Source organism: Callorhinus ursinus, unplaced genomic scaffold (assembly GCF_003265705.2).
Source record: "Callorhinus ursinus isolate GAN/ISIS: 27379988/994484 unplaced genomic scaffold, GSC_fseal_2.0 scaffold51, whole genome shotgun sequence".
In the NCBI taxonomy this organism is placed as follows: domain Eukaryota; kingdom Metazoa; phylum Chordata; class Mammalia; order Carnivora; family Otariidae; genus Callorhinus; species Callorhinus ursinus.
Window position 1 is genome coordinate 6,653,659 of NW_027397113.1, and position 26,020 is coordinate 6,679,678.

The 26,020-nt window shown below is 58.5% G+C and overlaps 3 protein-coding genes across 10 annotated transcripts; 1 reads left to right on the plus strand and 2 right to left on the minus strand.

Moving 5' to 3' along the window:
- Window positions 1–494: 494 nt before the first annotated feature.
- Window positions 495–8,668, minus strand: KCNK4 (potassium two pore domain channel subfamily K member 4). Of its 4 annotated transcripts, none has more exons than XM_073883536.1 (7): window positions 8,437–8,668; window positions 6,254–6,367; window positions 2,935–3,058; window positions 2,646–2,806; window positions 2,259–2,445; window positions 1,601–1,740; window positions 495–899 (listed from the first exon to the last, which is right to left on the minus strand). In XM_073883536.1, the coding sequence occupies exons 1-7, from the start codon at window positions 8,446–8,448 to the stop codon at window positions 498–500; spliced, it is 1,140 nt and encodes a 379-aa protein (XP_073739637.1). In that variant the 5' UTR covers window positions 8,449–8,668; the 3' UTR covers window positions 495–497. The 4 variants fall into 4 exon arrangements, with proteins under 4 accessions (XP_073739637.1, XP_025734153.1, XP_073739635.1 ...); XM_025878368.2 differs by having other exon boundaries at window positions 6,254–6,519; window positions 8,003–8,668; XM_073883534.1 differs by lacking the exon at window positions 8,437–8,668 and adding an exon at window positions 7,760–7,830 and having other exon boundaries at window positions 6,254–6,519.
- Window positions 8,669–9,631: 963 nt separating this feature from the next.
- Window positions 9,632–14,625, minus strand: GPR137 (G protein-coupled receptor 137). Of its 5 annotated transcripts, none has more exons than XM_025878363.2 (8): window positions 14,037–14,625; window positions 12,561–12,928; window positions 12,430–12,479; window positions 11,173–11,398; window positions 10,904–11,053; window positions 10,640–10,768; window positions 10,407–10,525; window positions 9,632–9,984 (listed from the first exon to the last, which is right to left on the minus strand). In XM_025878363.2, the coding sequence occupies exons 2-8, from the start codon at window positions 12,915–12,917 to the stop codon at window positions 9,711–9,713; spliced, it is 1,305 nt and encodes a 434-aa protein (XP_025734148.1). In that variant the 5' UTR covers window positions 12,918–12,928; window positions 14,037–14,625; the 3' UTR covers window positions 9,632–9,710. The 5 variants fall into 5 exon arrangements, with proteins under 5 accessions (XP_025734148.1, XP_073739633.1, XP_025734149.1 ...); XM_073883532.1 differs by having other exon boundaries at window positions 12,561–12,955; XM_025878364.2 differs by lacking the exon at window positions 14,037–14,625 and having other exon boundaries at window positions 10,407–10,498; window positions 12,561–13,834.
- A 25-nt stretch (window positions 14,626–14,650) lies between these two features.
- BAD (BCL2 associated agonist of cell death) lies at window positions 14,651–25,433 on the plus strand. The gene is made up of 4 exons (XM_025878369.2): window positions 14,651–14,819; window positions 15,101–15,295; window positions 24,183–24,376; window positions 24,912–25,433. The coding sequence occupies exons 2-4, from the start codon at window positions 15,109–15,111 to the stop codon at window positions 25,035–25,037; spliced, it is 507 nt and encodes a 168-aa protein (XP_025734154.1). The 5' UTR covers window positions 14,651–14,819; window positions 15,101–15,108; the 3' UTR covers window positions 25,038–25,433.
- Window positions 25,434–26,020: the final 587 nt, after the last annotated feature.

Here is a 26,020-nt window from a genome sequence, read left to right on the forward strand (position 1 = left end):
GGAGACGCACAGAACACCCTGGCACATTCCCGATTCCGGACCGTACCCGGTAGCCTCCCGGCAGAGACACGGGCCCAAGCGTGGCCCTTTCGGGTGCAGGCGTGGGGAGGAGGGGCTCGGCCCGGGGGTCACAGGAAGCCTGGCTTGCCCCGGGGGTGGCCCGACGCAAGCACTCCCACACCCACTCGCGTCCCCGGAGCGCGCACGCCCGCAGCGGTGCAAACTGTTTCCGTTTATTGATGCAGGCTTTTGAGGCACAGTCGTGAGGTGTGGTGAGGGACGGGCCCAGCTGGGACAGCGAGACAGAAAGCCTTGGGGGGGGGGTGTCTGCAAATGGATGAAGTGAGGAGAGGGCCAGCAGTGGGGGTGGCAACCCGTAGCCTCCTCCGCAGGCCTCGGTCCGGTCGAGAGAGGCCTCTTTGGTCAAACAAGCAGAGCATGCCGGGGAGAGCGCAAGAACTAAGCCCTTTGAGAGGCCCGGGCCCGGGGTCCCGCCCCTACACCGGCACGCCTTTTTCCCGCGGGCGCCCGGGGCCCCGCGGCCGCGCGGGCTTCCGGGGAGGGTTAGGGGGCCGGCGGCGACCCCGTGGCGCGCGGGGAAGCGCGCAGCCGCGCTCGCTCTGCGTGTCGGAGGACTCGTCGATGAAGGCCAGGTTCTCGCTGGGGTAATCCAGCGCGGAGGCCGTGGGCGGGGTGGACGGGGAGGACGGGGAGGGCGGCTCGGCCTTTACGGGGAGCGGGGACGGGGGCCTGCCGGCAGGCTGCGCAGCACACGGCGGCGGCGGCAGGAGTGGCCGATCCTTCTCCAGCGGCGGTGGTGCCGTGGGCCCGACTCGCTGGGTCACCCGCGCCGTCACCGTGCCGGTCCAGCTGGCGGCCTGCGCCGTGAGGCCGCCCATCTGCGCGAGGAGTAAAGGCAGTCCTCGACCGCGGGTCCTCGACCGCCTCGGCAACCCCGGGAACCTACCCCTTCGCCAATCAGGCACGGCCCCCCTTTTCCTCCTGGTTCTCCGGTCTCAGCCCGCCAGAGCCGGGAAAGACTCATCACCCAGCTACACACTCTCCTCTCCTCCGTCCGAACCTAAGAGTCCTCTTCTCTAGGAGCTTTTCTAGAAAGCCCCGGTTTTATTTCAGCTATCCTTCCTGTGCCCCCTGGAGACCTTTCCGCCCCTCTCGAGCTCTTCGGCCGGCGCGACCAGTAGGGTAACACAACGCAGGTGGCCCAGTTAAATGTGAATTTCAGATAAACAACAAATAAAATTTTAATATATGCATCTTCCTCCCCGCCAACATTTGGGACATAGTTACACTAAAATATTATTTGCTATTTATCTGAAAGTCACATTTAACTGGGCTTCCTGCTTTTTTTTGTTTGTTTGTTTTGGTTTTCTCTAAATCTCGAAGCCCTATCCATGAGAGCAGAGATGGAGTCATCAGCAAACCGGTCTAAGTTTAACCATTTGTCCCCGGGGCAGGTGCACATTGTGGGGGGCACTCTGTCCCTGCCTTGAGAAGCCCACACCCTGGAAGGGAGGCAGGCTGATCAACTCGCTGCTAGGGTAGAGCGTGTCAAGGGCAGCGCTGACCCAGGGGCGCCTACCTCTGCCCGAGTGCGGCGGGACACTACTCGCAGCCAGTTCCCGATGGTGGTGAGTACTGAGGCGAAGTAGGCCAGGCCGAGCAGGATCCAGAACCACACCAGCGGCTGGTAGGCTGCGTTGCCCTGGTTGGGGCTGGCGCCTGGGATACCACCGGGGAGGCCAGAAAGACGTTGATTTTGGAGCAGGTTTCAAGCCTGTGAGCTCCTGGTTCACTGCCCCTCTTCTCAGCTCAGTGAGAGGATCCGCCTCCCCAGGGCAATCAAAGAGTGTGTGCTAGAGTGTGTGTGAATGCATGCAAGACGACTGTGCATGACTTGAAGGTGTGCCAATAAAAATATGCACGTGAGTGTGCTCACGCGCAAAAATGTGAGCATATGGGAGGGGTGCACATATATAAGAATGTGACGTGTGAGGGGTGCACTTAATCTATGTGTGAGCATGCATCGGGGTGCAGGCATGCAAGAATGTAAGGGCACATGAGGTGTTGCATCCGTGCAAAAACGTGAAGGTGCATTCGGTGAGGGCATGTAGGGTTTGGAGCAAGTGCCTGCGAGCGCACACACACCACAAGGAATTTGGAGGGAGACGCAAGAGTGCAGGGCCCCTGGGCATGAATAAAGTGGATAGGGAAGTGCAGCGAAAGAAAGGTGGCCTCACCGGCCACATAGTCCCCGAAGCCCACCGTGGTGAGCGTCACTACGACGAAGTAGATGGCCTCCAGCTTGCTCCAGCCCTCCACGTAGCAGAACACGAACGTGGGCGTGAGGACAAAGAGCAGGCAGCCGATCAGCAGGAAGAGCACCGCCGATAGTATTCGCACCAGCCCCGGTGGCACATGCCACTTCTGCAGGGAGGGGCAAGGGCAGGAAGGACCCAAGGCGTCGCCAAAACCTCCAGTCACACCCCCAACACACACCGCCTCCTCTGGGATCCGGTGCGCGAGGCTCCCACGACCTCCAGGTCCGCGCTCTCGTGCGGGGCGGGGACGTAGGGAAGGGTAACCCGAGCTCAACGCGAGGGCGCGCAGGGCAAGGAGCAGCTCACCAGGAAGATGGCTTCGATGTGACCGATGCCGCGGCGCAGAGAGGAGCCCAGCCGGTCCCCGACCCCTGCCAGCAGGATCCCGAACAGCGGGATCCCCACCAGCGCATAAAAGATGCAGAAGAGGCGCCCGGCATCTGTGCGCAGGGCCGCGTTGCCATAGCCTGGGCAGAGGGGCCGTGCAGGAAGTCTAGGGGCTGCCTGGCCCCCCACTTCCTCCCTCTGCACCTTCCCCCAGGAGAAAGCCCAGCGGCCCCTTGCCCCCCTCCAGGTGCCCAGTCCCCTCCCCCACCGATGGTGGTGATGATGGTGCCTGAGAAAAAGAAGGCGCTGCCCAGGTCCCAGGCTGAGTGGTTGCTGTTACTGGTTGAGTTGATGTCAGGGTCCGCACCCCCTCCCAGGGCATCAGCCACATCCTGCAGGACAAGGCGCAGAAGGAGGAACCTCAGCCCTTGCCTACCGTCCTGGCCAAGCCCCTGGCCCTCCAGGCTCCAGAGTGGTATCCTTCCTCCAGCTCCCAGCGCTCCCCCTCCCTCCGGTCTTCCTGAGGGCTGTCCCTCAGAGTAGACATTGCAAATTGGGTGGCCCAATTTTGTTTGACCTCCACATTGTTTTAGAAACATTTTAGTTGGGACGCCTGGATAGCTCAGTCGGTTAAATGTGGGACCCTTGATTTCGGCTCAGGTCAGGATCTCAGGGTCCTGAGACTGTGCCCCAGGTTGAGCTCACGCTCAGCGGGGGAGTCTGCTTGGGATTCTCTCTCTCCCACTCCCTCTGCCCCTTCCCCCCACCACCCTTCTCTTGGCGAGTGTGTGTTAGAGTGCTCTTTCTTTAAATCAATCAATCAATCAATCAATCAATCTTAAAAAAAAAAAAAGATTTTAGTTATTTGCCCCTTAATTTCACACAAAAGATTTCAAGTTTACAGAGGTCAGGAGCACAGACCTGGACCAGACTGCCTGGGTTCAAATATCGATGCTGTGTGACCCTGGGGCAAGTTAACTCTCTGTGCCTCAGTTTCTGCCTCTATCAGGTTTGGATGATGATGCTAACGCCTACCTCAGACAGTTGTGCAGAGTTAAAGTAAGCCCTGTGTGTTAAGTTAGTCCAAGGAGTGATCATGCCCAGTGATTCCCAGCTTTCCACAGACCCCCCCCCCCCAATCCCATTGGCCCTAGGAAAGCTGAGTTTTGAGTTCCTTGCCTTGGAAAATCTGATGGAAGTTAGGGACCCTTTCTCCAGGAAGGTTCATATACCATCAAATTTTGTACCCAATATTGGAAGGCTGGTAGACACACAAACCCCCGCCCACCCTGTAGAAGTCCAAGCTGAACCCTGTGCTACATAGTAGGTGCTCAATAAATAAGATTAAATTAATGAAATGGCCATGTGTCTGCCCCTCTTGCCACCTCGCAGTCCTTCCAAGACAGTCTGTGTTTTGAGAGTGTCTGCCTTAAGTGACAGTGGTCAGAGCATAATGAGGGGGGCAGAGGGGCCCTTCCCCAAGGAGCACAGAGCCAAGGCACAAAGGCAGTGGGGGAGATCAAAAACCACATTCTTTCTCTCTGAATGCAATCCTCATTAGCAAGACCCATTCCAAATTAATCCTCCTAAAGTGACTGCCCCAAATCCGCCATAGCTCCCTGCTGTCACAGCATAGAGTCCAAACTCCCAGCCCAGCATCTCAGCCCCTTTTCAATCTAGTCCCCACCTCCCTTTCCCCAGCCTTCTCTCCTGGGACCCCCATTTGAAATCCAAGTTGCAGTGACCTTACCCCCAGATTTTCTGAGATGATCCCATTTCCTGTAATAGTAATTCTTAAATGAAGCCAAGAAGTGAAATGTATGATTAAAGTGATTTAAATTTTATTTTGCAAGACTTTTCCAATAAATTCACTACCTAGGGGGAAAAAAAATCTCTTGTCATCCTGTGTGTTCTAATTTTTGCTTCGAATGACTAGGCATCTGCTAAATCCGAGTTCTGCAAAACACTCTGAGCTTTCCAACTTCCACGCCTTTGCCCATGCTGTTCCTCGGCCTGCAGGTCTCTTGCAAACCAATCACACATCTCTAAATTCTACATGGCTCACCTGCCTCATTTCAATTACCTGCTCCTCCCATAGCCCCTCCTCCCCATCTCCCTCCTTGCCCCCAGCACCTAGCTTGGAGCCCAGCATACAACAGGTGTTTAAGAAGGAAGCAAAGAAAGCTCTCTTTCCACTGAATCCTACAGTGATCTGTCCATGGATCTGTCTCCTCATCCCAAAGTGACAGCCTCTAGGGTAGAGCCTGCCTCTGTTCCACCCCCATAGCAATTTCCCTGCTCACCCTACGGTGTATTAGCACAGCACCTAGCACATAGTAGGTGCATAATTGCTGCAGGACTGCCTAGTTGTGGAAGAGAAAGCAGCTGTCGCCCACACTTCTAATTTCTGCCCTTCCTTTTCTTCTTTTTTTATCCAGGAAAAAAGCATTTACATCGTGAAGATAAAATAGGTCAGACTCCCTCCCTCCCCTGCTCTGCCCTGTGGTTTGGCCAGACACATTCTCCTGCCCAGGCCTCTCTGAGCCTCACTGGGCATTCTGGAAGTGTCAGAGCCAATGTCAAGCCGCCTGTGTCCCGGCCCCACCCCATCCTCATCTCTCCTCCTGGCCCTGCCACCTTGGGAATCAGCTGGAACACTGAGGCCTCCACGCCCATGGCTCCTCCCTCCAAAATAACAGGCAGGGAAGGAGGGGTACTCTTCAATAAAGTAATAAACATCAATTTATTAAAGTTAATCCTTGGGGTTTTTATATGATAGTGACTCAGAAATCACAGAAGCAACAAAAGTGCTTACCTGATAGTACCCCCAGGAGGCTGAAGCCCAGCACTTTCTTTAGTCATTGAACCAAAGTTGAACCCACCCCTTCCTCTGGCCTCTTCATCATAAGCATGTGTCCTGAGGAGAAGGGCTGCTTAGCCTGGTATCCATGGTGGTAGGCTTAGGGGATCCTGGAACCCTCTGAATGTGTCCCTCTGACACCCTCTGAAACCACCAGGATATAAGTGCATTTTCCCAGGGGGTAGGGGAGTGTTCACAGTGTTCTTGGGCATCTCCAAGGCATCTGTGACTCCAAAGAAGTAGAGAAACCAGTGTAGGGTTGCCAGTTTCAGTAAATAAAAATACTGCATGGGACATATTTATTTTTAAAAAGTATTCGTTGTTTGGTGGCTAAAATTCACAATTATCCAGGCGCCCTGGATTTCATCCGGCAACTCGGAACCAGTGCGTTATGCCTGCAAAATGTAACATATTTCATGTGCTCCAGCCATGTATTCATTTCTTCCTTCACTCGTTCCTTCACTCAACCACCATCACACTGAAGGAGACAGCTCAGGAGCTCAGTGCAAGGCCAGGAAAAGCAAAGCAGACAAATGCCCCCAAGGCCGCCATATTGAAAACAGAGACCTGGATCCCAGCCTCTGCCCTGCACCCCTCAACTGCACCCTGCCCTCCGGGTGCCCGTCTGGAGGCGGCAACCCAGCGCAGGGCCCCACTGGCATGCAGCTACTGTTTTTTGGGGGGGGTCATGGGTGACTGTTGAAGGGGCTCCTGCCCACCCACGCACCTTGATGAAGAGCCCCAGGTCCTGGTCGCTCACACATGGATGGGCCCTCAGGAACTTCTCTCGGACCTCCCCCAGCTCCCTCTGGGCCTGCTGCTCGTGGGGCTGCTCCAGGGCCTGGAACACCAGGGCACCGGATACCAGGTAGAGCAGGACCAGCGCCAGCAGGGCCAGTAGGGTGGTGCTGCGCATGGCGCGCCCAGGGGCCCGGCCAATTCCGCTGCCCGCCTGGGGAGGCCGGGCAGGGGGCTCCTGGGGAGCTGCGGTCACTGTGGGCAGAACCAGGGATGCTGGGATCAATAACTTAGCCCGCCACCCCTCCACCCTCCTCCTCCAACCCCCACACACCCAAAGGTCCTTGGAGCCCCCAGCCCTACAGCCCATAGATGTCCTCTCTTCACATCCCTCTGCCAGGACACTTGGTACCAGGGCACACCCAGTCCCCCGACTTCGGTCCTTCCCCTTACCTCCATTGCCCGGCCCTCAGCCCCTGTCCGGGGACTCCAGGACGGGAGAAGAGAAGAGGACACCGGGAAGGGAAAGGAAGGAGAGTGGAAGGGGGAAAGAGAGACTGAGCTTGCTGAGGGACCGGCAGGCCGAGCGAGAAAACGCCGGGGGCCTGGAGGGGGCGTGAGGAACCGGCTTCCAAGCAGGAGGCTGAGGGGGCGCTGAGGCGCGCGAAGGGGAAGCGGGAGGAGAGGCCGAACCGCGCAGGGCGGGGACGGGGATGGCGGGTCCCGGCTCCTCCGCTGCGGCTGCGGCAGCATCTTCGCGCTTCTCTCCCCCCTCCCGCCTCTCCCCGCTCCGCCGCGACCCGCGAGGGGCCGGGCGGGGAGCGTCCCGGGTCTCCCAGCGCCCCGCCGGGCTTTCGAGGAACCCAGGGGCGGGCCCCGGTCGCCGCGCAGAGGCGAGGCCGGGCTGGGGGGAGGGAGGGTGCCCGGTTCCGGGAAGAAACGGGGCGGGAGCGACCAGGGCCGGCCCCGGGGCAGCATCCTCCCGGACAGCCGTCAGCACCCCCCGGGGACAGCGGGCGGCGGCGCCCACGCGCACACACGCGGGCACAAAGACCCGCGCGCCCACGCTCCGCCCTGCGGCTCCCGCCAGCCCCGCTGCCCAGGCTGCACGGACACACTCCACCTGCACACTCCCCAGACTCGCGAGCACACCCGGACCCCCCGGGGCGTGCGCGCCGGGCCGAGGCACCCCAGAGGTCCACGCGCACGTGTGCACACACTCCCGTCCACACACCCAGGCCGCCGGGCCACCGCGCAGCGCCCGCCACCCAGACACACTGCACACCCGCCGTTCGCTCCCACCGCCTCCCGAGAGTCTTCAACGCAGACGCCTGGGAGCGTGCGGGCGGCTGGACGCGCGGCCGCACGGCTCCCGGAGGCGCCCACGCGCGGGGAGGTGCGCGCCCCGCCCGGCCGCTCGCCCCCTGCGCACCCCTCCCTGCCAGGGAGTCCCGCCCGCGCCCCGCACTCCCTCCCGCGTCAGCCCCGCACTCACTGTCGGCCCCGCTGCGGCTGCGGCTGCGGCTGCGGCCCGGGCTCCCGCGCGGCCTCGCGGGTGCCGGCTGGGCCGCGGAGGCGGCGGCGGCGGCGGCGGCAGGGGCGGAGCGGGCGGCCTCCGGGGCTGGGACCCCCCTCCCGCCGCCAGAAGCCCCCCTCCTTCCAAGCTTAACCCCTCCAGCGCCGCGCCTCCCTCCGTGCCGCGCCCTCGCCGCCGGCGCCGTGCCCCGCAGCCCCTTACCTGCGGCCGCCCAGCCCCCCAATTCCGGCCGGTCTCTGCAGGTGAGGGGCAGAGGAGCCCGAGACGGGTCGCCGTTGGGTCCGGCCCGGAGTCTCAGACTGGAGTCCTGGTACTGCCCCGCCGGCCATCCAGTGTGGCCAGCGGCACGGCCCTGGCCTTGACATCTGCCGGCTCACCTCTCCGGACAGGCGCCACGTTAATCTCCCAGCATCTCCCAGGCCCACTACGGATCGGAAGGGCCCTCAGCTCCCCGCCCCTGGGGACAGCCTGGCCCATGGGCTCAGCACTCCTGAGGGAGGCGGCCCCGCGGGACAAAGGGGTGGGCGATCCACTGAAACAAGCTGAAATTGCTGAGGTAGGGTTGGGACCCAGTTCTGGAAAGTCATGCCGTGGCACCTCCTGCCCCTACTCCCGCCCCATCCCTTGGTCCTTACCCCCGTGGCCATCCCAGCATGGAACGCGAGCCAGCACTCCCCCACAGTCTGAGCAGCCGGGGCTCTGGCAGGTCTTGGAGCTGCTCCCCTCTGTGTTCCCACCCACTTCTTTAAACCCTGATCTCTGCAAAAATCCTCTGGCCTGGGGTCTTCAGCCCTCACAGTGGGTGGCTTTACGCCTGGGTTCTAAGGCGGACCACCCCCTACCAGTAGAGGGCGCAGATGTGTTCTCAAGCTCTCCAGAGCCTCCCAGTCCCTACTTACAGAAAAGGGATGATTAATTATCACCTCGGAGTGCTGTTCTGAGCATTAAGGAGGTCAGTATTTGTAAATGCTCAAAACGGAGGCTGGCACACACAATAAAGTGCCCTACAAACGTTAGCAATTTTCCTTTCAACAAATAGTGACTGTTCAGCTTCAAGCTGATTCTCAGTCTCAGATGCCCTCCCTTGGGAGGCCCCGAAGGCCTGGTGCCCAGGAGCATCCCAAGTGAAGAGTTTCAAGGCAGGATCAGTGGTAGGCTCCAGGAACTCCGAGGAGCTGTGACGTCCGGGTACATGGACAGGAGAGAGACCCTCTGATAAATGACTCCCAGCCACAGGTCAGATGACAGCCCTACCAAGGCTGTGGCAGCAGCAGGCAGCGACTGTAGCTTTAGGGGCAGCCAGAGAAGGGGCCCTCAGGGCCACCAGGCAGACTATGTGGGGGCAGCCCAACTATCTGGCCAAATGCACACCTGGTGGGGAGGTGGGGGCTACTCAGTCACAGGCCAACTCCTCCACGGCCCTGGACGCCAGGTTGGGAAGGATGACAGGGGAACAGGGTTTCCAGAAATCCCAACCCGGCAAGGGGAACAGGCATAAGAGACCCATAATCATGGTGCCACAGGACCCCGGAGGGGGGGGACATGGCTCCCTGATCTGGAGATAAACGGCTTCATAAAGGAAGCAGGTTTTGAGGAGAGAGTAGGCATTTTTCAAGTGAGGAGGTGACTGGGGTAGAAACTGCCTTTTCTGGCCTCCTTGCCCGTCAGGCTGCAGGCTCCCTCCCTCTCCTGGCCCATCAGCCTGCGTCAGGTAAGTGACCCCTGCCCAGCCCAGCCACGCCTTTGGAGGACCTGGGTCTCGTCAGCCCTCAGCTGTATAGGCCGTGGTGCAAGGAACACAAAGCCGACAACTGACAGACAGTGAACTGATGAGGGGCACAGAGACTGTTTATTGAGGGGCAGGTGCAGGAGAGGTAGCCGGCTCCGGTGCAGAAGTGGAGGCGGCAGGTCATGCCAAGGTGCTGCGGGCATCTGGCAGCCAGGGCCATGCCCCCCATCCTAGGGGACAGCATAAGCTCACTATGACAGGAGTAGCAAGGAGCCGGCCAGGGGAAGAGGTGGCCACAGCCTCCCATGATCCTGGGCAAGAAGCGGCAAATGTACTTGGCACAGGGGCCTGGGATTGGAGGACTGGGGTCTGGGTGTTCAAGGGGGAGAATAAGAGGGGATCACGTCTGTGGAGTGGAGTAGAGACTGTGGTGGTGGCCACCTGGTCCCAGCACCTGGGAGAAGAGCAGAGGAGTGGTCCGTGTCTGGCTGCCCCCGCACCAGCCTGGCTCCCGCCCGATGGCGCCGTACCAGCTGCCAGAGCCTAGACTGCCCGACATGCTGCAGGCAGAGAAACAAGGATCGGTCCCAAGGCAGGGACCAGGGCCAGATCCACAAGAGTCAGGGTGGGGAGAGAGGCTTAGCACAAGGCCCAGGGCCCCAGCTTTCCAGCCCCCAGGGCCTGAACCCTCGAGACTGTGGCAAACTGCATCTTGAGGTGGAAACCAGAGGGGACCTCACCCTGTACAGACAGGAAACAGGGGCAGGGCAGGGGTGGGGCCGAGGGGGAAAGTGCCAGGACCAGGGTCTAGATCCCCATGGCTCCATGGAGCGAGCTGGGAGCCCGCAGGACCTGAGGCAGGGCCAGGGCTCCTACCTGGTGCTCTCGCTACGGCCGTGCTCCCAGGAGCAGCCCTCGTCCTCACAGTGCCCGGCCCGGTCAAAGAAGTAGGAACGGGCGCCAAAGACCTGCCCATTGAGGATGCGGCTGGTGCTCTGGGGGAGGAAACCACCATCGTGCTTTCTCCCGCCCCACCACTGGCTTCCCACAGCCCCGCCAGACCCCGGCCCGGGGATTCCCGGCATCCACCCGTCTCCGCTGGCCCTCACCAGGTCCTGTGGGGGCCGGTGCACCCGGAAAAAGCCCACCAGCAGGGTGGTAGGCAGCAGCTCCCACACAAAGAGGATGAGGCCAAACACCAGGTAGCCTTTGTTCCCCAGGTCATTCACCAGGTCCGCCTGTGGGAAGGCAGGGTTTGCATAATCCACAACTGTGCCGGGGGGGGGGAAAGGGGGGACCCAGACAGAGTCAAGGCCAACTAGGGTCCAAGAGCCATGGCTACTAAGGAGGAAGCCGAGGTGCTGAATGCCCACCTGGTCAGAGACGTTGTACCAGTCATAATCGAAGGCATCCAGCCGGCTCCGGGGAGCCAAGGCCAGGGCCGCCAGGTTGTAGCAGGCCCGGCTGGCGTAGAGCAGGACCATGGCGCCACCCATCGCAGCTGCCTGGCACACACTGGTCCCCTGGCACAGATGACAATAGAGGACCCTCAGGGAGGAGAAGCTCCAGCTCCCTCTCTACCCGGAAGATCACTGCCCAGAGACCCCAAGGGACACCTGGGGATCAGGGCTTGTGGCCCTACCTTGGCCTCCAGGTAGATGCTGGTGGAGGGCGCCCGCCGGGCGACCAGGCAGAGGCAGGCAGCAAGAGAGAGTGCGCAGATAACAAAGAGGGAGTCGCTCACCAGGACTCGCACCAGCAGGAGGGCCCAGGGCTGTGCCCGGCGCCGGCGCGACAGCACAGCGCACAGCACGTTCACCAGCAGAAAGAGCAGCGAGGCCCCCACGAAGGCCCCTCGGACAGCCAGCCTGCAGCCCACAGCACAGTCAGCCCCAGACAACCATTGCTGGCACTCCCTGACCCCCCAAATGTCCCCAGGAGACCCCAATGTCAATCAGAACCAATCCAGACCAATCCAGTCTGAACCCCGGCTCTCCAGTTTTACAGATGGGGAAACCGAGGCCCACAGAGGTCAGATGGTGACTGACAGCTATAATACAGTGGAAAGAACACAAGACTGAGAGAGACCTGGGGTGTGCCTGGGTGGCTCAGTTGGTTGTCTGCCTTTGGATGGAGTCATGATCCCAGGCTCCCTGCTCAGCAGGGAGTCTGCTTCTCTCTCTTTCTCTGCCCCTCATCCCCACTTGTGCACTCTCTCTCTCAAATAAATAAAATCGAAAGAAAGAAAGAAAGAAAGAAAGAAAGAAAGAAAGAAAGAAAGAAAGAAAGAAAGAAAGGAAAGAAAGAAAGGAAAGAAAGGAAAGAAAGGAAAGAAAGGAAAGAAAGGAAAGAAAGGAAAGAAAGAAAGAAAGAAAGAAAGAAAGAAAGAAAGGCAAACAAACCTGGGTGTAAGCCCTGGCTCTGTCTTCTGCCAGATCTATGACCTTGAACATGTGGCTTTACCTTGCTGGGCCTCAGTTTCTTCATCTCTCAGATGGGGATAGTAACAGCCTCACAGATAAGTTGTAAAAATGTTTGTGAAAGCTCTTAATAAACTGTAAGACGTTATATAAATGACCAGCTTATCACCACCCAAGGTCAGCCAGAAGAGCAGTCTGGGGCTTCCGAGGGCTGGGCCCTCCAGCTCCTCTTCCATCGTGGATGACGCTGGGACCCTCTCCCTTCACACTAGCATGTCTGTTTCTAGCAACGCTGCCCTTCACCAGTGCAGTGCCTTTGCTGAGCCGTCTGCACCACGTGCCTAACTTTTCATGGCCCTTTTGCAAACATTTGCTAAGTTGTCCCCGCCTAGGCACTGCACAGGGTTGGCAAGAAATGGACGCCAGGCGGCTCCCTGCCCCTGGCCTGGGGGGTATGCCCATATGTCCCGTGTACTTACAAGCCTCGGCTCATCTCCGGCCGGCGCTTCGCCTTGGCCTTGAACACAACCTGGGAGCAGAGATGCCCATCATTCCTTTGGGCCTCTGGGCTTGCCACCCCATAGCCCACCCCACCCATTACCATGGTTACCTGGGCAAAGTAGAGGTTCATAAGTGTCAGTGTGAAGAACTGCAGGCAGACAGGGCAGCAGTAGAGAAGCCAAAAGGGCAGGGGTCCCAGACGGTTGGCTCGGGGGGTATCTCGGAAGTAGAAGGAGAAGAGGGTGGTGCGCAAGGCAGCCCAGAGCAGACAGAGTGCCAGGAACACTGTCTGATAGCTGAGACGCTTGTGCCCATATAGGAGCACCAGCCAGAGTTGGGCATATACGGAGAAGAAGAGCAGGGCATACAGAGTGGTGTAGGCCGCAGTCAGCCCCAGGGTCACGGCAGGAGGCAGCGCAGGGACCAGCCCAGCAGCAGGCACCAGGCCAGACAGGTTACTCTCCATGTCAGGGAGGCCTGAATCCCAGAGAAAGAGATGGAGGGCTGGCAGGGGGCCAGGGAAATAAATATGGAGGGATGGGAGTTGCAGGGTGCAGCGACAGAGATGGGGAGCTCAGGAGGGAAGAAGCTGCAGCTGGCCAGGCCCTTCCCCCTCAACAGAGGGACCCTGCCCTTGCAGCGGGACACAGGCAGCCTGGGGCCTGGGCCCCTCACTCTGGGAAGTGGAAGGACAGACCCTGTGGAGGGCAGAGGCGGGAAGTGGGCAGGGTCTCCTCCCTGGGCCAGCCCCAGAGCCAGGGCGAGGGGGTGCAGAGAATGAAGGACAGGGGTCCCTGGCCTTGCTTGTTCGAGTCGTCCCGGCTGGAGGGGGAGAGCCGGCAGATACCCTTCCGCTAAAGGCAGCGCCCGCTGCCGGGCACGCTCAACGCCCAGCTCTCCCCCTCCCCAAACTGGGGGTCTCTCTCCCTTCCAATAATCCGGATTGGGGATGGCCTCTGCCTCCTGTCCTCGGAATTCCGGACGCTGCCCCCACCCCACCCCCCACTTCATCCACTCTCCAGCCTCGGAGGGTGCGGGAGGAGGCCGACGCCGGGTCCTCAGGACGCCGCTGGGGGAGCCGGCTCTGGTCGCTGCGACCCGGGGCTCCGGCTCCCCAGCTCCCCGGCTCCCGCTGCTCCGCCCCCTCCTGCGCCTGCGCCTGCGCCTGCGTCTGCGCGGGCGCCGTTCGCTACGCTAAATGCGCAGGGTCTGGCCCCGCCAGCCCCGCAGCCCCGCGCCGCGCCGCCTACGGGTGCCACGGGTTACTAGAGGCAGCGGGAGGCCGAGACGCTGGGGCGGAACAGCAATCCGGCGGGCGCCCGGGTGGGCCGTGCCCGGAGCCACCTGCCCTCGTTTGTTTGGGAGGCAGCCAGTTCCCGTGCTTTTCTTCCCCATCCCCAAATCGAGATCGCGCCGCCCGCCCGGGGGGCGGCAACAACTTCCCCTCACCGGCTCTCCGAAGGAAACTTCCGCCCACAGCTAAGATGGCCCCCGGGCCCCGCCCCCTGGGCTTAACCCTCAGGGCCCAGCAGTCCCGGGGAGGCACGCCCGCCCCTCTCCCTGGCGGGCCGCGGTTCCCGCTCACCTGGTCGGCAGCCTGCTCGGCGCGAAGCCTTAGCGAGTCCTACGGCCACCCTCAACGGGGCCCCCTCTCCTGCGCCGGGGCAGTCATCCTGCCGGGGAGGAGGCTCCCTTGCTTATCTCGAGCGCTCCGGAGCTGGCGCGGAGAGTAGTGCCCCCGAGGCGGGCGGTGCGAGGTTTCCACTGTGGGGAAGAGGGAGCGGGACTTCCCGACCCGGCTACCCAGTCCACACGGAGCAGTGACAACAGCAGCAACACTTGCATCCAGATGAAGCAGTGACAACAGCAACAACACCTGCATCGACGGCTGAGCTTCAACTGAAGCTTTGCAAAGTGCTTTCATCCACAGTAATCACCACTCGGTTTACAAAGTTCACTGGCTTCTAAGGGAGGTGTCATTATCTTCATTTTACAGGAGTGGAGACTAAGGCCCAGAGGGACTGAAGGGCTTGTCAGCAGAAGCTGGTCTCCAGGTTCCAAGTGGGGACCCCAGAGAATCCCTCACCTGCTCCCACACATGGCCCAGGCACAAGGAAGTCGGGAACTGAGCGGCGGGAGGCGAGGAAGGGACCCAGGACGAGGGCGGCGGGCCGGGAGCAGGTCCGCCGGCGGGGGCGGAGCCTGGGCCGGGAGCGGCCACGCCCCCTGGACAGCCCTAGTGACATTTCAAGAGCTGATTGGGCCGGGTCGGTGACAGTTCCCGTTGCCCGGGCAACTAGGGCCGGGCTCCCTCGGTACTAGAGGGAGGCGGCAGGCCCGCGTCAGGGGCCTCGAGATCGGGCTTGGGGTAAGACTCGTGTCCCATCACCGAGGGCAGGGTGGGCCGGGGCCTAAGTAGGGGCCTGGGACTGCTTCACAGCACCAGGGCTCCAAAACAGATTTAGGTCCTGGGTGGACAGGCTGAAAGACCTGCCCAGCTAGAGTCAGTGGACAAATCCGGGCCTGGGAGGCAGGGTGAACTTGGGGTTCTAAGGTGGGAGAGGGAGCTAGAAGCATCTGCTGCCCCCCCTTCACTGGCCACTATTTCCCCCAGCTGTGCCTTAACTACCTACCATGTTGCCCCCACAGCCCAGAGCATGTTCCAGATCCCAGAGTTTGAGCCCAGTGAGCAGGAAGACTCCAGTCCTGCAGATAGGGGCCTGGGCCCCAGCCCCACAGGGGACCGGCCCCCAGGCCCTGGTAAGCACCGGCAGACGGCCCCAGGCCTCCTAGGGGAAGCTGGTCACCAGCAGGGGCAGCCGGCCAGCAGCAACCACCATGGAGGTAGGTACCCACCCCCCAACCACCTGCCTATCCACCTTGCCCCCAGCCCGGTAGCTCCCCGCATCCCAGCTGCATCCCCACTCGCTGGCTGGCTTCAAGTAAGTGCCTAACCTCTCTGCACCTCAGATTCCTCTTTTGTAAAACAGAGAAATTAATCACCACCATTGTAGGGCTGTTGGGATGATTAGCAGAGATATATAGGAAGCACTTAATTATAGTGCCAGCGCATAGTAAATGCTCAAAGAATGTAGCTGTTAGCGTAGGACCAGGACAGAAATTACCTAGAGACAGCCCGTGAGCCAGATGGGGGAAGTGACCTGCCTAAGGTCCCACTTAGTTGGCATTGCCTTTGGTAGGAAGCGGGGCTGGAAGACTCCAAGGTGCCCCACCCCAGGCTTTGCACCTTCCCTGAAATTGGACTTTAGCCCCCAGGTGTGTGCTTTCCTGCCCTGTGTCACACACCCACACTAGGGTCATCCTTGCCAGTTGCCAGGGGCAAGTGACCCCAAGGAGTCTATCCACACTCAGCGAGGGGACCCAGTGCTGAGATGGAAGGATGGGCACTGGAGAACAGCGGCCATTTCTCCCCAGCAGCCTACCTCCCAGTGCCCACCCCAGGTGTCAGCACCTGGAACAACCATAGCGATCTTCTGTAAACAGAACTCCTATCCCTAACGTCACGAAGCCGAAATGTCCCCATCGTCACGTTCAGAAACAAGAAGGCTTACGAAGTCCTGCTTCCCAGCCCGCACACACACACTTTGTCAGACTGAACTCCACAGGCTTTTAATTCCTCTACAGTCCAGATCTTTGCTCTTGCTGCTCACGGCTTTCCACCCCCCACCTCGCTGTTCCTCTTCATCCTCCGTATCAAGTGCTTAATTTGTGCCACGTGCAGCCCCAGCTGCCAGGGGTGCATCAGTGAACAAAAGAGATAAAAGTCCTTGCCCTTTGTGGTGCCTCCATTCTAGTTGAGTGGAAAGAGACAGGCTGTCAACAAACAAACAAATGGTATGATGCGTAATGGCAGCGCCAGAAACATTCTTTACTTTCTCTTTGGAATCCAGAGTTGGTGGGGGGCTGGGGGAGTGACTCTAACTGAGGTGATCAGGGTCAGCCTTGGTACGAAGCAACATTTGAGCCAAAGTTGGAAGTGGTCAGAGGTGAGGCTTGCCCCTATCTGCAGAAAAACTGATCCTGGCTGGAAAAACAGATCCTGGCCAAGGGAAGGGCAAATGCAAAGGCCCTGAGGGCAGGACACAGTCTGGGCCCCTGGGGGGAGGAGAGGTAGAAATGCAGTGAGGGATTAATGGGGGGGAGGGGCATCTGGGCAGGGCCTGGGAGGCCTGTGTCAGGAGGTTGGCTTTCACTTTGAGTGAAAACACACGGGAGGGCTTTGAGCAGAGGCAGGGCGGTCTGATTTGGGGTCAACAGTACCACCAGGGGCTCTGTTGAGACTAGCCTGCAGTGGGCAAATCAGCCCGGGGAGGGGCGGGGGGCGTGCGGTGGAGGCTGCTGCGAGAGTCCCAGTGAGGGAGGATATGATGGCTTGGGCCCGGTGGTGGCAGAGGAGATGGTACATAGCTGGGCTCTGGGTTTATTTTGAAGGTAGAACTGGCAGCATTTGCCAACAAACTGGGTGTGGGGTGTGGGGGGAAGAGAGGAGTCAGGGGTGGCTGCAAGGAATCTGGCCTGGGCACTTTGGAGGACAGAGCTGCTCTTAACTCTGACGGAACTTCGGCCAAATCAGGAGCCTGGTTTGGGCCAGGTGAGGGTAGAGGGGCCTTTTGGGCAGCCAGGTGGACATTTCCAGTAGGGTTAGGTCTAGGCGGGATTTATACACGTGGGAGGTGGGAGTTGTCAATCACTGAGGTCGTGTTCTCTGAGGCCCGGGGAGCCAGTGTAGACAGGCAGGGGCCTGGGCTGAGCCTGGGGCTTTGGCCTTCAGAGGGCAGCAGCAGAGAAGGAGCCCGCAGGGGGGACCTGGAAGGAATTACCAGCAGTATGGGAGGGAAACCAGGAGCAGGCAGGGCCCGCGCCGCAAGGGGATGCTTCTGGCTAGAGGAGGGCTGGGAGTGGAGCCCGGGAGTCGCCAACAGGGGGCCATTGCAGTTTTGGTGCGGAGGTTGAGGCTGAGCTCAGTTCAGTGGGGACGGATAACGGGAAGAGAGGTGGAGACAGAAAGGAGAGCCCACTCTTGGCAGTTGTGCTCCAGGAAGGGGAGCAGAGAAGGCCCAAGGAGGATCGAGGAAGGGTTGTTTGGTTGTTGTTTTTGGTTTTGTTTTTTTTTTAAAGGGGAAAGAAAATAGCCTGTCTGTAAGCTGATGGGAGTAATCCAGGAGCCAGGGAGCTACCAGATGAGGCAGGAGAGAAGGGAGGCTAGCTAGAGAGATGTCTTTGAGTAGGAGAGAGGGGTCTGGAGCCTGGGGAGGCCTGGCTCAGCTAAACGCGGAGCAGTGGACATGGGTGCGTGGTTGTGGGTAGATACTTCATGGGAAGTAGTAGAAGTTTCTCTTGTGGGTGCTGCCAGTTTCTCCAGAAAAGGGTTGAGGAGAGAGGATTAGGTTTGAAGTGGTCGTCCATCCTCAAGCATAGAGCATGCAAGGTGGGCTGGGCAATGTCAAGGGTGCCACTGGGTTTTATGGCCACGAATGTTTTTTTTAATTATAAACTTTTTTTCTAAAGATTTTATTTATTTATTTGAGAGTGAGTTAGAGAGAGAGAGAGCGCCTACGCGCATGAGTGGGCGGGAAGGGCAGAGGGAGAAGGAAAAGGAGCCTCCCTGCTGAGCAGGGAGCCCAATGCGGGGCTCAATCCCAGGACCCTGGGATCATGACCAGAGCCGAAGGCAGATGCTTTTTTTTTTTTTTTAAGATTTTATTTATTTATGTGAGAGATAGCACGAGAGGGAAGAGGGTCAGAGGGAGAAGCAGACTCCCTGCTGAGCAGGGAGTCCGATGTGGGACTCGATCCCAGGACTCCAGGATCATGACCTGAGCCGAAGGCAGTCGCTTAACCAACTGAGCCCACCCAGGCGCCCCCGAAGGCAGATGCTTAACCAACTGAGCTGCCCAGGAGCCCGTGGCCACAAGCTGAAACGGAGGCGGCATGGCTGTGCTTTTTCCAGCCACACTGGCTGCTGGGGGCTCGCGGGGGCCAGCGGGGAGTTGGAGTTTAACCAGAGCTGTGCCTGTCTCAGCCCAGCTGGGGAGGGGTGCTTGAGGGTACCTGCGAGGGGAGGGAATGGTTGGTGTGGTGTGTAGGCTTGCTCTGGGAGTTCTGGCGTCACTCGAGTGGGCTTCCAAGGGAGGGAGCCAGCCAGGTAGGAGCTGCGAGGCTTGGGACAGAGTTACAGAAGGTTCTGACCGGGACTGAGAGCCAGACAGGGCTGGAGAAGGAAGGGCAGGGAAGGAGAGGCTGGAAAGCAGAAGGGCAACTTGGGTCCTGGGAATGAAAAAAGACGGGGCTGGAGGAAGCTCCTGCACCAGGGGGTGTGCGGCCTGGGGGCAGAGGCACCTTCCCCAGCTCCAGACCCTTCCAGGAGGAGGGCCGGAGGGGTGAAAATAACCATCACGTGTAAGGACTGACAGGAGTTCTTAAACTTTGACTTAAGGTTTTTTTTATTTAAATTTAATTAATTAACATATAATGTATTAGTAGTTTCCGAGGTGGAGGTCAGTGATTCATCAGTTACATGTAACAGCCAGTGCTCATCCCATCACGTGCCCTCCTTAATGCCCATCACCCAGTGACCCCATCCCTCCATTCCCCCCTTGACTTAGTTTTCTTTTTTTTTACGATTTTATTTATTTATTTGACAGACAGCAAGAGAGGGAACACAAGCAGGGGGAGCGGGGGAGGAAGAAGCAGGCTTCCCGCGGAGCCGGGAGCCCGAAGCGGGACTCGATCCCGGGACTCCAGGGTCACGACCTGAGCCGAAGGCAGACGCCCAACGACTGAGCCACCCAGGCGCCCCAGTTTTCTTTTCTTTCTTTTTTTTTTAAGATTTTATTTATTTATTTGACAGAGCGAGAGAGAGTGGCAGGCAGAGGGAGAGGGAGAAGCAGGCTCCCTGCTGAGCAGAGAGCCCAACATGGGGCTGGATCCCAGGACCCTGGGATCATGACCTGAGCTGAAGGCAGATGCTTAACCGACTGAGCCACCCAGGCGCCCCTTGACTTAGTTTTCAATACCTAAAAAGCAAATGATTTTCTCATAAAAGATTGGCAAGTGCTGGTGGCCCGCCAGAACCACAGAGCCCTGCCCCCTCCAGGTGGGCAGAGCCCCGTCACTCTTCATATTCCCTGCCCCTGGGCCCTGTGGGACTGGACTGTCTGTGTCCCCAGGGCAGAGACTGGGCCACCTTTTGTGCTGTGACGGCCCCAGCGCGTAGCCCAGTGCCCGGGACAGGTAGGTGCGCGGTGAGCTGTGGGGATGTGTGTGGATGGTGGAGAGGGAAGGGGGAACGCCCAGTGGGCCAGACCGCAGGGTTCAAGCCCAGCTCCACCCTCTATTAGCAGGTTGAACTTGAGCAGGCTAGTTAACTCTGTCGGTCTCTGTTTGCTTATCTGTAAAATGAGAATAGAGCTCGTCCTCCCTTCTTGTAGGGGGGATTTGATCAGTTAATATAGGAAAAGTGCTTAGAAACAGTGCCTGGCCCAGAGGAACGTTTGCTGTTCTTACTCTTACTGCCGTTGTTGCTGTTATTGTTACTGTGAGTTGGTCCAGGCTCTGAGCAGAGCTGAGGACTGCTGTTCATTCGGTGGAGGTAGACGTGAATAACCCCCATGCCCTCCTCAAAATGGACAAGTAAAGTTTAAGTTAGAACCAGAATGTAAAGGCCTTGAAAGCCACGCTAAGGAGTTTGGACTTTACCTCCTTGGCAATGGGGGGGCCACTGAAGGTTTTAGGCAGAGGACAGACACAGTTGGGTTTAAAGCAGGGGTTGACAAACCACTAAGTCCCTATTTTTTTTTTTTTTTGTCAGCTCATGAGCTAAGAATAGTTTTGACATTTTTTAAATTGTAGTGGAATATACAGCAACACAATTATATATTGTTTATGGCTTCTTTCAAGCAGTGACCACAAAACTGAGTAGCTGTTAACAGACTGCGTGGCCTGCAGTGCCCAAACATTTACTCTCTGACCCTTTACCAAAAACATTTGCCGGCCTCTGCTTTAGAATGTTTTCTGATTCAGCAGCTGTGAGCAAGATGGCATGTTCTTTGCAGGGCAGTAAGGGATTTCTGTACCCCAAATGGCTTTAGGGTAGACAGGGAGTCTGGGCTTCCTGCAGGTGCCAGAAGCTGATGGGCCTCACGCGCCTGCTCAGTTTGGGGTGCCACATTGTGGGGGGGGCAAGCAGTATGTGAGCACCTGCATGCAGGAGGTCAGGATTCAAACCCAGGGCGCCTGGGTGGCTCAGTTGGTTAGGCGACTGCCTTCGGCTCAGGTCATGATCCTGGAGTCCCAGGATCGAGTCCCGCATCGGGCTCCCTGCTCAGCGGGGAGTCTGCTTCTCCCTCTGACCCTCTTCCTTCTCGTGCTCTCTATCTCTCATTCTCTCTCTCTCAAATAAATAAATAAAATCTTTAAAAAAAAAAAAAAGGATTCAAACCCAGAGCTGCCTGATGGCAAAGCTTCACTGCCTCAAAGGTGCCTGGATTACCACCGTTTTAAGTGTGTAAGGATGCTCTCAGAAGCGTGAACTTGGATGTGTCCGGCCCTACGCGCTTACCCAGAAGACCCACGGTAAAGAACTTAAAGCTTTGCTGGGCCTTGGGGCACCTCCAGCCAGAGGCCCCTCCCGCTCCCCCCACCCCAGCCCCAGGAGGGCTGAGAGGATGGTGGGAGTGGGCAAGCCTGAGCACACACCCAGGCTCACACCCAGGCAGGAGCCACGCCCTCTCCCATTAACTTGCCCAGAGTTGGGAGAGGCCACCTCTGTCCTGCCCAGGGCCCTGTAGGGGCGAGAGCTTGTTTGAAGGTGGGTTAGTTCAGAGTGAGCATGTCCACTCCCGCAGGGAGTTCACAGAAAATTCCTCAGTTTTTTTTTCCAGTAAAGAGAAGGACACTTTTAAAAAGCTCAGTTTACACATATGCTCATCATTCTGATGGTGGCTGGCTTGGCATCGCTAAGTCCATGGCTTTGGTGAAAACAGCTTGCCCCAGAGGATAGGCTCCTGGTAGGGCTGGCAGTCACAGAAGGCCCAGAGGTGCCTTCCCCAAGCGGCACTCCCAAGGTGGCCCGTGGGGCTGATGTTGGGAACCTGGGGCGCGAGCATTAAGCACACAGGCCCTGGAGCCAGGCTGGTTGGGGTTTGGATCCCACCTGCTAGCTGTGTGACACTGGGGAAGTGCCTCACCCTCTCTGTGCCTTAGTTTTTTCTCCTCTGTAAAATAGGGACAGTGAGGAACCTTCCTCATAGGGTACGGTGGGGACCTAATGAATCAATTCAGGTGAAGCCCTTCCAACCTGACATGGCGAGTGCTCTTCTGCTTGTTCTGATTTTTGGGCGAGGGGGCAGCGTGAGCAAGTCACTCACTTTCCAGCTCTTGGGCCTAGCGTCTGTCAGGTGTGGTGGTTTGTGTGCATTCTTAAAAGCTAGTAACGGAGAATAGCTGACGTTCCGTGAGCCCTTAAGTGGCTAGGAGGGTGTGCCCACTGCAGGACCTCTGGCAAGTTCCTAACCTCTAGGTGCCTGCACTTCTTCATCTGTAATATAGGGGAACTTAGCGGCCACCTCCCTGGGAAGCTGGGAGGCTTCAGGATGTAAAGGGGACGGAACCTAGTGCTTTTCTTGTCTTATCTGTTCCTGGGGTGGTCCTGGGAGATGGGGGCTGCCCCCATTTCTTTTATTTTTTAAGATTTTATTTATTTGAGAGAGAAAGAGCATGAGCAGGGGGAGAGGGAGAAGCAGGCTCCCCTTAGAGCAGGGAGCCCAACGAGGGGCTCGATCCCAGGACCCCGGGATCATGACCCGAGCTGAAGGCAGACACCCAAACAACCAAGCCACCTAGGTACCCCTGCCCCCATTTCATAGAGGAGGATACTGAGGCCCCACCAAGTTAGAAAAGGGCCCAAGGTGGTGCATCTGGATGGCTCAGTTGGTTGGGTGTCCGCCTTTGGCTCAGGTTGTGATCCCAGGGTCTTGGGATTGAGCCCTGCATCTCCTTGGGCTCTGTGCTCAGCGGGGAGTCAGCTTCTCCCTCTCCCTCTGCTCCACCCCTCTGTCCGTGAGCATGCACTCTCTTCCTCTCTCTCTCTCTCTCTCAAATAAATAGAATCTTAAAAAAGGTGGGGGGCACAAGATCACAATGCAGGAATCTGGTTGAGGTGGGCCTCCTGCCTCTGCCCAAGCCCGCACACTCCACAGAACTGGAAAGTGCTCTGTAGGTGGGCCTGTCCTTATCAAGGGTCTTTCTATTCCTGTCTCTTCCATCCTTATTTCTGATTTAGCTGCCTGTTCCCACTTCCACCTCACTCCTCAGAGGCTTGATGGTGTTCCTGCTTAACCTCAGGCCTGGACTTTGGTGAAGCTCAGAACAGCCAGGAGCTCTGACCACCCTCTTAGCCTAAGCCTTTCTGGATCCAGCACCCTCTTCCCTCCTTAGCTTTCTTAGACACGTCTCTGGAGCTGGGCCCCTTGGAGGCCCTGCAGCCCCTGAAAGTTACCCGCAGGGCTTTGCGTAAGGGCCTGTGGGAGAGGATGAGACACTGTTATACCCTGGCTTCAGAGCCTAAATCTTACTTCCTCCAAAATGCCTTCCCTAACAGATGGGCCTTGCTGGGGCCCCTGAGCACCTTCCCCTGCTCTTGTTTTCATGCTGGCTTTCACGCTACTAGGTAGCTCTGGGTTTTTGCTCCTGGGACTGGTTCTAGGTCTCTGTTGGTCTCGATTTTGGGGTTGGGGTTGGCAGGAGTGGAGGGATGGCACAAGGTACACAGGTCAGACAGACTCAGAACACAGGAGAGGCGACCGTGAATGAGAACCCGTCGTTTACTTCCAGCTTTCAGAGCACTTTCACACTGTTTTATGTGACCTTCCCACGGCCACTGGTTAGTAGGGGATAGGTCTGTCCCCACACAGAGGTGAGCACACTGGCTTAGAGTTGAAGGGTGGTTTGGTAAGGGAAGAGGTGTAGCTCAGTGGTTGATCACTGGACTCTGGAGTCCAAGAAACCTCGAGAGACTTCCAACCTGAGAGCTTCATACTGTGTGACCGTCGACAAGTCTCCGCTCTCTAAGCCTCTGTCTTCTTGTCTGTAAAATGGAGGCAGTGTTAGGACTCACTTCTTAGGAGGTAAGGAGCATAGTGAGGGAATTTCCAGGGCTGGCACATAGTGCTCCATAATCAAAAGTCAACACACCCTTCCGACTCTTTCTCCAAAGCAGGTGCTTGGGAGGTCCAGACATGCTGCTGACAGGTCCTTGCTCTCCAGGGGCCCAAGGTCTCCCTAGGCCACAACAGTGAAACAAATGGGCCCCAGCAAATCACTTGCAGAGGTGGAGTTCAGCCCTGCCCAGGGCAGGAAACCTCATCCAGGTGATTGATTTCCTCCAAGAGTGCCCTGAGGCCCCATGGTCTTGCGCTGATAACTATACTACTTACGTCCTTGTTTTATGGCAGGCACAGAGGCAGAGGTCATTCAATACACTAAGGGCCTGGCCCATTAATGGGGCTCAATTAAGATTTGTGGGATTAATGAGAAGTTAATCCAAATCTTCACAAAGCCCCATGAGCTTTACATATGAAGGAACTGAACTGGGCTTCCGAGGTACTGTGCACACAGAGACATCAGCGGGCGAGGAGCTGGTGCCAAGGGCTTTGGCAAGGCTGGGGGCGCAGAGGAGTGGAGACTCAGGTCGCCCCCGTCCCCTGTGCAGGCGCTGGGGCTGTGGAGACCCGGAGTCGCCACAGCTCGTACCCCGCGGGGCCCGAGGAGGATGAAGGGATGGAGGAGGAAGAGCTCAGCCCTTTCCGGGGGCGCTCGAGCTCAGCGCCCCCCAACCTCTGTGCTGCACTGCGCTATGGCCGCGAGCTCCGGAGGATGAGCGACGAGTTCCAGGGCTCCTTCAAGGTGAGCGCCGGCCCCAAAGCGTGTCGGGATCTGTAGTTCCGGGACCCCTCCTCTCCCTCTGGCCTGACCCTTCCTGCGTCCCAGGGCCTGCCGGTATTTGTAGTCCAGACCGTGCGTCAGAAGGCTAAAGCGCTTGAGTTCCCCAAATTCTCGGGGCGCGAGGCATGCTGGAATTTGTGCTCCCGGTCGGCCCCTTTCCGATATCCAGGTTCTTTGGCCTCAACTTCAGAATTACTTAGTTCTTGAATTGCTGTCCCGGCTTCGCGGCTAGGTCTCGGTCTCTGGGGCTTACAGGGTCTTAGGCGTTCTCTCCCCGCGTCCCTGGCACGGTGCGTCTGGGATCTAACCAGTACCACTCCTGAGGGCCCAAGCGGTCCTTCCACCTTCTTCCCCTCGGTAGAGGGCATGCCGGGAGCTACGGTCTTTAGGTCCGCCGGCATCTCACTTAGCGGTGGGATTCCGGAGGTGGAGGGCTCCGACTCGGGCTGCCAGAACAAGCTAACTCATTTAACCCTTTCCTCCTCCCACCCCAAAGGGACTTCCTCGCCCGAGGAGCGCGGGCACAGCGACGCAGATGCGACAAAGCCCCAGCTGGACGCGCGTCATCCTGTCCTGGTGGGATCGGAACTTGGGGAGAGGAGGCTCCGCCCCCTCCCAATGACCAGTCCCACAGCCCGAAACTCTTCCCCCCTTCTCGGCGCCGCCGGCGGCCATCTTGGCTGTGGGCGGAAGTCTTTTCCGCAGGCTTTATGCAAGAAAGAGGATCAGTTCTTTCCTTTTCGAAGGAGGCGATCTGACCCAAAGACCGAATTCGCTTCCGGTGTGTACGAGGAGTACGGAGGGGTTTGGCCCCGTCGGAAGTTTTGAAGTTTATCCGCCCTTAGCCGCCGGAAGTGGCTCCGTGACCCCGCCCCCGGCGCTGGGCTACCCCTAGCGTCTGCGCCAAGTTGCAAGCTGGGAAAGTTTCAACTTCACCAGAGCCCTTTCCTCCGCGGTATCGCTGCGGACCATCGCTGGCAACGAAATATGCTAATAAAGCCCGCGTTTGTGCTGCCGAGTCTCCTCGCTCCGTCGCTTGGGGTTTCGCAGGCTGGGGAAGCGCTAGCTAGCACTGACAGTTTCAAAAGATGCCCTCGCTTTACACGGCTCTTTTTGAGTGACTTAACCTGGAACCGAGACCAGGAAGGGGTCCAGGCGGCGACCAGAGCCAGGGCTGCTTGGTCTCCGGAAAGCGGAGCGCAGCCGGGCCTCGGGCACCTCCAGGTCCTTATCTCTAATATGCTAATTGGGAACTGCAGGCCGGCCGGCCGCCGGAATTCCGCACTCTGCAAACCGTGCCGCCGTTCCCCAGGGTCATTTGTTCCTATTTGGGTCAGTCCTTTCAAGCAGCTACTGTGTGGCCGGCCTGGAGCCAGCTCTGTCTAGGGAACGGGCAGGACGTGCGGAGCAGGGGACGGGGCGACGGAAGGCTGGGCCCAGGGCTGTGACTGGACTGGTCACTAGGGAACTGAGAATCTTCACCAGGACCTGGGAGCAGAGCTCGGAGCTCAATTCCAGAAAGATTTATTGGCGCCCCCTATAGACCGGCCAGCGCTTGGTACCGGGTACACAGAGATGAATTACGCCACAGCTCTGCCGTCAGAA